The 11,559-nt window shown below is 46.5% G+C and overlaps 1 protein-coding gene across 1 annotated transcript in view; it reads left to right on the top strand.

Annotated features, from left to right (window-relative positions):
• Positions 1-295: 295 nt before the first annotated feature.
• LOC126262771 (uncharacterized) overlaps positions 296-11,559 on the top strand; it is a 46,566-nt gene continuing 35,302 nt past the window's right edge. The window contains exons 1-3 of the mRNA XM_049959586.1: positions 296-1,373; positions 1,628-2,311; positions 4,268-4,479. Of these exons, the coding sequence (XP_049815543.1) occupies positions 296-1,373; positions 1,628-2,311; positions 4,268-4,479 (1,974 nt within the window). The remainder of the gene's footprint in view (positions 1,374-1,627; positions 2,312-4,267; positions 4,480-11,559) is intronic.

Genomic DNA, 11,559 nt, shown 5'->3' with positions numbered 1-11,559 from the left:
CTGATAAACACCTGTGGGAGTGACAAGTCGATAGTCGACAAGACACTGAGAGATTCTCTTTACGAGCGGGGTTCTTTGCAGGACACGACGAGTGTTCGTTTTCCCGCGTTAACGTTGGTGTTGTACAAGTGTGTTTTGTGCGGTACAATAAAGGTGATCGTTCACAGTATAAATTCCACACAAGTGTTTTCCTTTATGTAGTGAAATTACCCCTACATAAGTGGTGACCCCGTAACTAAGCAGTGTGACAGTAGGCAAGTTTCTTGAGATATTTTCCGCGACGTCTCGTATCGACATGTCGTCTGCACAGAATCTCTTCCACGACATCGACGGCGTCATCCAAAACATCAAAAAGGAGCTCGACACGATGCAGCAAAACCCTCAGTTCACAGTGCCACGGACGCCTACATCTCAAACCGACTTCGCCCACGACGTTACGTTTCCAACCGCGCCGCGTGTGCCGGCGGGTCCCGCGCCGCCGCCACAGGACATTGCCTCGCACAACCAGCGCACAGGACACGCCGATATCAGACCCAAAGTGCTCCCGTTTTCATCACCCGCGTCGGTACCGCTCCCACGAGTTTCGCACTTTACGTTCGCCAGTGATCGTGGGCCACCCGCGTCGCGGTTACAAATTCGACCCCCACCTTTCGTTCCCGAGCGTCCGGAAATTTGGTTCGCTATTATGGAGAACATTTTCGTACAGCAACAAATAGTCAACGATTTGGAACAGTTCACGCTAGTGATTTGCAACCTGGACCAACGTGCGTCGTCAGTGGTATCGGATATAATTATGCAACCCCCACCACAACAAGCCTACGCCACTCTCAAGACGGCTTTAATTTCGCGTTGTACAAAACCTGTGGATCAGCGGATATCACAGCTCCTGTACCACGAGAAACGCGGTGACAGGTCACCTTCAGACTTTTACCGGCATTTACGTGCTATGGTGGACCCTTCCGTGTTCTCAGACACATTACTTTTGCACATATGGCAACAGCAGTTACCTCCGCAGGTGGGCTTAACCTTAATTGCTTACGAGGGCCGGCCATTAAGCGAGTTGCTGCAAGTAGCCGATAGAGCGCACTCCCTGTTCGACTCGCGCGCCACAGTGGCCGCCGCCGCAACCACCTCGGCCAACGACACCAGCCGAGCACGGCCGGAGCCGGTCGACGCGGCGCCTCCAGCTTGCGCTGCCACGACCGCACGACGAGCGCCGGACGCGACCGAAGATTTCCGATCTCTCCGCGCTGCCATCGATCAGCTGACCGCCCAGCTGCAGCGGCTAGAGCCACGCGACGTTGCGGCGGCTGACACACACACGCGTCGTCGCCAGCCGACGCGACCGCCGCGTCACGCAAACAACGGCACCGGTTATTGCTGGTTCCACCAGCGCTTCGGCGCGCAAGCTACGAAGTGTAAGACGCCGTGCTCACACCCAAACGCATCCCACGGCCTGCTTTAGGCGCAGCCGACCGTGACAACAAACAACTGCGCCTAAACTCACAGACGCATGGAAGGGGAACACCCCCATTTCAGCACGAGCCTACGTTATGTGGATCGACTTCTCCCACAACTGTAAGGTACGCCGCTTCACAAAGACTTTTCGTTCCTGATCGCTCTACAGGATGGATGTTCTTGGTCGACACCGGCTCAGATGTCAGCACTCTGCCTGTAAACTTCTTCCCTTCAGATAAACGCACTGAAGAGACCACTTTGAAAGCAGTCAACGACTCAGTCATCCACACATATGGACAGAAAACACTGCCAGTGGACATTGGGCTACCAGAAGAATGCAACTGGACCTTCGTTATGGCCGATATCGACCAACCTATACTAGGTGCTGATTTCCTGGCAAAACATGCATTGTCCGTGGATTTACACAAGTCACAACTCGTCCATTCTGTCAATGGATTTGTTATTCCGGGAATACAAGGACGTCCGACTTCTCATGCATGCCAAAGGGTAGATAACCTCAGTGCACCCACCTGGGAGGACACCATAGCAACGAAGGAAGCTGACCGGCACACGGCTCAAACGACATCAAAACAGTTAACGACACAACAACAGGCTCCTGCTGTTTCAACCACAAAGGCGACACCCAAACCACAACAGGGAACAAGAAAGAGCAGGGCGAAGCATGAGACGGTGCACCACATCCGGACAACTCCAGGCCCACCAGTCTCCTCACGTGTTCGCAGGCTTGCACCTGATCGCTTGCGGGAAACCAAGGCCATTTTCAACGAGATGCTACAGGAAGGAACTATACAGCCATCTAACAGTCCGTGGTCCTCTCCTCTGCATCTTGCCCGTAAAAAGAATGGGTCATGGCGCCCGTGCGGGGATTATCGCGCTTTGAACGCCCGAACTGTTCCAGACAGATACCCTGTGCCACATATACAGGATTTCACCCATTCACTGGCCGGGGCAGCCATATTCAGTGTTTTGGATTGCCGTAAGGCTTATAATCAGATCCCAATGGCAGAGCAGGACATACCAAAGACTGCAGTGACAACCCCATTCGGGCTGTTTGAATTTTTGGTGATGCCATTTGGGCTAAAAAATGCGGCCCAGACATGGCAACGGTTCCTAGACAGCGTACTAAGAGGACTACCATATTGTTTCGCCTATTTAGACGATATTCTGGTGTTTTCGGAGAATGTTTCTGACCATCAGAAACACGTAAGCGAGGTGCAAAGCAGGCTTAGCGCTCATGGAATTACGCTTAACAAGGACAAGTGCGTGTTTGGGGAACCCGTTGTCACCTTCCTGGGTTATAAAGTGTCAGCTCAGGGCATTTTCCCACTGCCAGAGAAGCTGGAGTTGTTGCGTACCCTACCACGGCCTCAAACCTACCACGATCTCCGACGGTTCCTAGGGATGATAAATTTCTATCGTCGCCACCTCCCCGGAACAGCAGCAATCCAGACGCCACTGAACAATGCCTTGGCCGGACACAACAAAATTGGCAAGCGCCCACTCCCATGGACACCCGAGATGGACTCGGCTTTCAAGGCACTGCAAAACAGCCTTCACAACGCAGTGGGGCTTGCACACCCTGCACCAGGAGCTCAGCTAGCCATAGTAGTGGACGCAAGCCAAGTCGCAATCGGGGCAGCACTGCACCAGAGAGTGAAGGGTCATTGGCAGCCACTAAGTTTCTTCTCACAAAAACTACAGATGAGTCAAACTCGTTGGAGTGCATATGACAGGGAACTCCTCGCGATGTATGAAAGCGTCAGGCACTTCCGTCCCTTAGTTGAGGGCAGGCAATTCACCATATACACCGACCACAAACCTCTCGTGGCAGCTTTCTACAAAGTCAGCGATTCATGTTCCCCCCGCCAGGCCCGCCATATAGAGTTTATATGCCAGTTTTCGACAGACGTGCGTCACATCCATGGTGCCGAAAACATTGTGGCAGACTATTTCTCACGTATTAATGGGATAAGTCCAATGTTAGATTATTCCGAATTGGCAAGGGCGCAGGCTTCAGATGCACAGCTGCAATCCTTGTTGGCGGACCCGTCCACTGGCCTACATTTACAACTTGTGGACGTCCCCGGCAGCCCATGTAAGGTATGGTGCGACACCTACACGGTTAGACCACGCCCATACATCACCCCCCAGTTCCGACGAAAGGTATTCGACAGCATTCACAACCTGGCACATCCGGGAACCAATGCCTCAGTGAAATTAGTGACGGACCGTTTTGTGTGGCCTTCAATCAAGAAAGATACACGGGAGTGGGCCCGCAGCTGCTATCAGTGTCAACGTAGCAAAGTGGGACGCCATGTTCACGCTCCAGTAGGACAATTCCCAAACCCAACGGCACGTTTTGGGCATGTACACATTGACTTGGTTGGACCCCTCCCCCCTTCAGAAGGTTACAGGTACTTGTTTACGGCAGTGGATCGTTGCACGCGGTGGGCAGAGGCTACACCAATCAGGGACATTTCTGCAGAGACTACTGCACGCGCATTCTTGGAAACTTGGATGGCTCGTTTTGGGTGCCCATTTTTCGTTACCACTGACCAAGGACGCCAGTTCGAGTCAACGCTGTTCCAACAACTGTCAAAACTCTGCGGCTTCCAACGAAACCGTACTACTAGCTACCACCCGGCCAGCAACGGTTTGGTGGAAAGGTGGCACCGGACCTTAAAGGCTGCCCTGATGTGCCACGAGGACTCATGGACTCAAGCGTTGCCATTGGTTTTGTTGGGGTTACGGACCGCATTAAAAACAGACATCAATTGTTCCTCGGCAGAGTTGGTATACGGAGAACCACTCCGAGTTCCAGCAGAATTCCTTGCACCAGTTCCTCTCCCAGATGACACACAACTACCCCACCTCTTGCAACAAATGAGGAAGCAGGCAGAGACACTACGTGCAGCCCCGACGTCTCAGCACGGCACGCATCCAGTGTTCATACACAAGTCCCTCGATACTTGTTCCCACATCATGCTCCGCACAGACCTGGTACGTCATTCGTTACAGCCACCGTACACTGGACCATACCAAGTGCTAGGACGGGACACACACACAATGGATATCCTCCTCCAGGGAAAGTCGACCAAAGTTTCCATTGAGCGGGTAAAACCCGCTTGGACAATGCCAGCACCGACGACAGTCTCACAGACGACTTCAGACACAACTTGCAACGAACCCACACCTTCCGCAGAACCAGACAGCTGGGTCCCACATGAGCCCCACACCAGGGGGCCTAATACAGCAACAGAATCAGCAAGCAGCACACACACCCGCACTATCCGCACTCGGGCAGGCCGAGAGGTGAAGTTTAAGTACCCCACCATACCGGGTGCTCCGCACTTCAGGGGGGGGGCTGTGTGGGAGTGACAAGTCGATAGTCGACAAGACACTGAGAGATTCTCTTTACGAGCGGGGTTCTTTGCAGGACACGACGAGTGTTCGTTTTCCCGCGTTAACGTTGGTGTTGTACAAGTGTGTTTTGTGCGGTACAATAAAGGTGATCGTTCACAGTATAAATTCCACACAAGTGTTTTCCTTTATGTAGTGAAATTACCCCTACACACCTGCTGGAACGTACGATGTTTATGCAGGATGGCGCTCCACCCCATATTGCTAGACACGTGAAAGATCTCTAGCGCGCGTCGTTTGGTGATGATCGTGTGCTAAGCCGCCACTTTCGTCATGCTTGGCCTCCCAGGTCCCCAGACCTCAGTCCGCGCTATTATTGGCTTTGGGGTTACCTTAAGTCGCAAGTGTATCGTGATCGACCGACATCTCTAGGGATGCTGAAAGACAACATCCGACGCCAATGCCTCACCTTAACTCCAGACATGCTTTACAGTGCTGCTCACAACATTATTCCTCGACTACAGCTATTGTTGAGGAATGATGGTGGACATATTGAGCATTTCCTGTAAAGAACATCGCCTTTGCTTTGTCTTAGTTACGCTAATTATTGCTATTCTGATCAGATGAAGCGCCATCTGTCGGACATTTTTTGAACGTTTGTATTTTTTTGATTCCAATAAAACTCCACGTCATTCCAAGCATGTGTGTCAACTTGTACCTCTCTATCTACATTATTCCACGATTTTTCCAGTTTTCAAATTTATACTGACTTCTTGATCACCCGGTACTTCAGTCCCCTTCATCAAAGAAAAATGAATTCCTACGAACAAACCCGGCTGCCATCGTATTTGAGCCTTGCGTTGGGTAGACGCTCCTGATACGATTATACCTTATCGATAACTGTGGAGTAAAACGACTTTAAATGTCTCTGTGGCCAGAAATCTTAAGTATTCAGGTCCATCCAGTAAGGAGAAGGAGGTGCTACCCTCCCCACCCCTAACCCCCCCCCCCTCCCCGCTAGCTAAAGCACCTGCAGGATGGCGCTCCAATCCATCACTCATTAACTTTTTCTGTTAGGTACTGATGTACAAGGCGTAGAAAATCAGAAAATCGTTCGGTACCGCATCCTGAATAAACCACGTCCTTTATCTTTCTACAACAGTAACGTTCTGCGACTATGCCTAACGGTTACTGCTAGTGTAGTTGCTCTTCTAAACAGGCGCCCACGCCAGCAAACCAGTTTCGTCTTTACCTCCGATAACGAATACTTTAGGTATTTGGGCTACGCACGGCTCTGTTTAAAATTAAAAAAAAAATAGCTCGATGTACCCATAGAGTCGAGCTACACATATATGCTTCCATGTATGTGAACTCCATGAAAATAATAACCTGTAGCTGTGATCCTGTAGTCAAATAATCCATGCATTGTCTAGAGTTGCGAGTTAATAAAACACAGAAATACTAATTAAAAGTTAAATGAATAATTTAAAGACATGGACTTTATTCTTATGTCTGTAATTGATGCAGACCACAGAGAATTAAGTTGAATATTGTTTATTCAAGAAAGGACATCTCAAATAAACAGGAAAGAGTCCTACCGTATTCGGTTAAAATACAGACAGAAAATACCTTTATCAAATACAGTAAAGTTACATTGAGAGTGTTACGAGAATGGTGGCAAAATCTCCAAACTAAACTGTAATAAAAATTCCTCGAAAACTAAGAAGATTTCGCAATCACAATGCATGAAATATTCACCAGCTCAAAAAACTTCAGAGCTCAACATGATGATTGACAAATTGACTCATGCGATACAATAGTAACTCATACTCTGTCTATCCCCCCTTCGTAGTACAACGGGAAAAAGTTAGTCCTACACTGGAGCACATTCAGACCTCTCGAAATTTTAAGTGTCTTCGTAAGTTAATGTATGATAGAAGCTGTTCACCACCCAGAATCCACTACATCGAAAACCACACAATATCACAGGGAGATCTGCACCTTGAAGCACAAATGTAAAAGTGGAAGACCACTCCCTTGAGCTCTACAATCAAAAAGTCTCAGTCTCCACTTGACGACCATAATATTCCACTGTTGTCTGCTTGGCCATTGGCTGAAGGCCATCTCCAACAAAATACACTGTTCTTAAGTTCTACAGACATTATTTACTCAACATAGCACTTCCTGGACAAACTAATATGTTACAACAATACTTAAATAAAGAAATATCATAAACATTCTGTCAGATCATTTATATTGAATATAAGTACTAGTTGGCTTATAAATAAGTAAGCCAGCATTATTGGACAAGCGTGCTTATGACAACAGATTGTCGTTAAATATTGTTTAAACGATTATTAATGCTTTCTTGACAGTACCGTCTTTTGGTTCTCTTTTCAATTGTGGTGTCAGCTAACACATGCAACTGACACTTTTACATTTTTTGATAGCACTTGCAATCAACATTTAAATAAAGTTACTGGCAAAATAGTAAACTGGTCAGTAAACAACTGCTAAAGTATGACAGTATGCATGGTATTCATGCTGTAATTGTGGAGAATGCGATGTTCCTACAAACATTTGCGTAATGAACGGATACAGAAACGTAATAAATCAAGAAATAAAGCACATACACATATGGAGCTATCAGAGATGATAGCTACAGTGCAATAATATCATCTGAGATATCACATGTTGAAACTGCATGAAGTGTTTAAAAATTGTTAATGCAGAGGCTCACTGTGAAAATGTTTATTGACTGTGCACTTATATTGAAATACTGTTGTGACATTGCAAGGACCTCATTTCTCTACTAGCGCAGAAGTATTCAGATTTGCTTTAATACTTTGAATAGTTACAGACTCTCGTAGAGCTGTAAGAAGCCAGCTTGACTGACACCCTGGCGTTTCTTGCAGCATTGTCTGTGCTCTTAGGCGATCGATGCATCAGAATTCTCCCTATTGGGATTTTCCCCATTTCCGGCAACACTGCTTGTCTCTACACCTGGCTGGCTGGAACCGGTCACCCATCGGGCTGACCTCGGCGCATCCTAAGCCCTGGACCCGCTAGCAACAAATTTACCTTAACCTCGTACCAATACTGTGCGGCCGATTAGCTCACCTAAATACACACAACGTTACAGTTTTCCAATACCGCAAATATTGTTGATATAGAGGACTTGTTACATTGTTCAGTAAAGTGTATGGCCCTGTGAATAAACCACAGCTACTGACCATATACTAATAATTACTAATAATAAAGCGAACCTGCTGCCTTCATTCCATGACCAATAGACTATTTGCTTCTGCCCACAGTTGGCTATTGGGCTAATTTATTTATGAAATAATTGTTACTCCTATAGTCACTTTTTACTGATATTTATTAGCGCAATGTGTCTCGGTAGGATGCTACCACTGTCAGCCGTATTACAGTTACATGTACACTATATTAATCTTAAATGTGAAGAAGTTCATTTGCTGGAAATTCCAGTGAGGTTATGTACCAAAATTTAATCATTTTTACTGAAAACTTATTTGTCTTACACACAGACCACAGTAATAAACACACCACGACCAGTTATCACACGCACTGAAAGAAATGTGATGTTTTTATAACCATATTTATGTCATGATGCAGATTAAAAGACACCATCGTCTCTATTACTGTGCTCTGTGCGCCAGACTAATATTTTCAACAAAATTGTTTAAATTTCGGTACATGACCTTACTGGCACACCTGGCAAGTAATCCTCAGCACACTTCAGATTGATGTACACGTAACTTTGATGCAACTGATGATGGCAGCAGTCTGTTGAAACTCATCGTACTAATTAATATTGGTAAAAAGTGAATGAGGCAGTAGTAATTATTAAGTCGCTGACTTCAACAAGTTCCATACAACATACACAGATTTAAGTGGTACCTTATAAACGCATGATGTGAGAATACCTCCTTATCCGTAAATAAAATATCAGCTGTGAAATGCGGATTTTGAGCACTCCGTCGTAGAATCCACAGGCAGAACAGTATTCTGGCGTTATGGTGTTACAATCTAAGACCAGTCACACGTAGCAGGCCAAGTGGGCAAATCAAGAGTAGCTGCTCCGGCGGAATTAGCCATACAAGTGCGTGTTTTGTGCCCTCAGCAATTCCAACTTTTCGCTCACCTGTTTTACGATCATCTTGTACTCGTCTCAACAGTCGCCCTTGCATATTAGGCTTTGTAATTGTGCGGGGTCTACAGCGATCTCTCGTGTATATAAATTCGGGAGGACGACGGTTCAAACCCGTGCCCGGCCATCCCGATTTAGGTTTTCCTTGATTTCCCTAAATCGCTTCGGGTAAATGCTGGGATGGTTCCTTTGAAAGGTCACGGTCGACTTCCTTCCCCCTCCTTCCCTAATCCGATGGAACCGATGACGTCACTTTTGGTCCCTCTGCCAAATTAACCAACCAACCAATCGTGTATACAAATTGCTGGAACAACTCGCTGAACGTTGTTTCAGACGGAATGTGGCGTTAAGGATTTCTTCTTCAGTACCTGACATGCTCCGTTGGCTAAAACATAGCAGAATACCATGTTTCCTACTTTCCTCGTGTAAAATAGGTCTCCATTTCACTGTTCACATTGTCCAAGCTCTGGACGAAAGAAAGCCCACACTACCGATTACCGATCTAGACATAAGCAAGATGATCCATATCCCGGCTAGTTTTTGTTTCTAGAGCTATGTTTAGACTATCTCTTGTAAGAAAATTCCCTATAGGACAAACTTTTTACATACAGGGTATTTGACTATTATGAATACAAACGATAGTTGCGAGCAGAGGACAATGACCCAAGCAAATAATGCTGGTAGATACAGGTCTGGAAACCAATGGTTTTCCCGATACAGTTCCATGAGTTCAAAAACTACAAATTCACATTCACCACCTATCCTGAAAACCCCAGGCGCTCCATGCAAAAACGTGCTTCTCACAAGTTACTGGAACGTATACTTTACGATTGCTAAAAGCGAGTTCCAGGCGTTAACGTGATTCCGGGCCACAAGTCCTACCGGAGCCGGATACGGCAAGCAAGTCGACACAGGATCAGTTTTTGTGCGCTCGGCTGGTGCCTCCGAAATAACTACCCAGTACTGTGAGCTTCGCAATTACACAAATTATTTGCAGCCTTCATGTTGCGTCAGAGTCAAGAATCGAGCTTTCGAATAATCTCCATCTTTTTCATCAAGGACAGCTGAATGTTACCATTCTGCCAGACGTCGTGAAGACTTCTGCTAGTGGTGCTCATTCGAATTTAAAAAGCTCAGTGAATTAACCTTTAGTGTTTCAGCGTCGAGATTTTGCTTGTGCATCACTAAGATCAGAGCTACTTTCCTGGATAATTTTTTTTGTTACACATGCTCCTCCTTACGGTCGCCTTGATAACAAGCGTCCCATAAGGTTGATGCAAGGGACAAGTTAACTGTTCCATCAAACATAATTTTATGTTTATTTGTGATTTGCGTTCGGTAAATCATTATTTTCAATGAACTGTTGAGGTTTTGCAATACGCTCCGAAACCGTGCAGATTGAATGGCCGATAATATTGCTTCAATATTCCGGGGACGCTGAGGTCAAGGCCGTTCTTAAATACCGAAGACGAGGTGGCACAGTGGTTTGCTCTAGAACGACGGTTCAAATCCCCAACCGGCCAAACCCGAATTAGATTTTCCGTGATTTATCCAAATTGTGCCAGACAGATGCCTCGATGGTTCCTTTCAAAAGGTCTCGGCCGATTTTCTTCACCATTGTTTCCTAATTCGAGTTTGTGATCTGTCTCTAATGAGGGCCTTATCGACGAGAAGAAAAACTCTAGCCTATCTACCTTCCTTCCTTCCTTTTCTTCAACAAGCATACCATCTCTTCCATTTTTCGAGACCATTGGAAAATAGTTATACCTTCTCTACCAAAAACCCTACTTGTCTTCTATGAAGATGGAAAATTAAGACAGTCTTATGCCAGAAACGAAAATAGGATAATTTTCTACAAACATGTTACGATTCGCCTATTGTACTCCCTTCTTTTGCGCATCGATGTACAACCTTTTGTAAACCACAATACAGAACTTCTCATTTGATAAAGAAATTTTTTTTATCACAAGGACCACTACGTCATCACTGGCCAAATGCTGCCCACACAGTCGTTTATTCAGTTTTCGAGTCAGTAGGAAGTCTCTGCTTAGTCTAGGAGTGATGGGAGAGCCATAGTTTGTTGAACTGTGTCAGTGGCCTCGTTATCGTGCAGAGTCGCACACCTCCTCGACCTTTCTGCATGATCTCTGGCGACAGAGTCTTCAGAATATTCTGGTAATAATGGTCCGCAATACAGTGTCTTTCTCTCGCGTAGCCGGTGACTCATTCCACGGCAGGCCCCAAAGACAGACAGCATAACTTTCCGGGACGCGATCTGCGTCTTTATCTTCTTTTTCCTGACAGCTCCTTTCTGTCGTGAATCCGACATTAGTCCATTGTGCCGAGCGGGATTAGCAGAGCGGTCTAAGACGCTGCAGTCATGGACTGTGCGGCTGGTCCCGGCGGAGGTTCGAGTCCTCCCTCGGGCATGGGTGTGTGTGTTCGTCCTTAGGATAATTTAGGTTAAGTAGTGTGTAAGCTTAGGGACTGATGACCTTAGCAGTTAAGTCCCATAAGGTTTCACACACATTTGAACATTAGTCCATTGC

The sequence above is a fragment of the Schistocerca nitens genome, chromosome 6 (assembly GCF_023898315.1).
Source record: "Schistocerca nitens isolate TAMUIC-IGC-003100 chromosome 6, iqSchNite1.1, whole genome shotgun sequence".
Lineage (NCBI taxonomy): Eukaryota > Metazoa > Arthropoda > Insecta > Orthoptera > Acrididae > Schistocerca > Schistocerca nitens.
The sequence above is the reverse complement of the archived record's forward strand: the minus strand, read 5'-3'. Positions and strand labels throughout refer to the sequence as shown.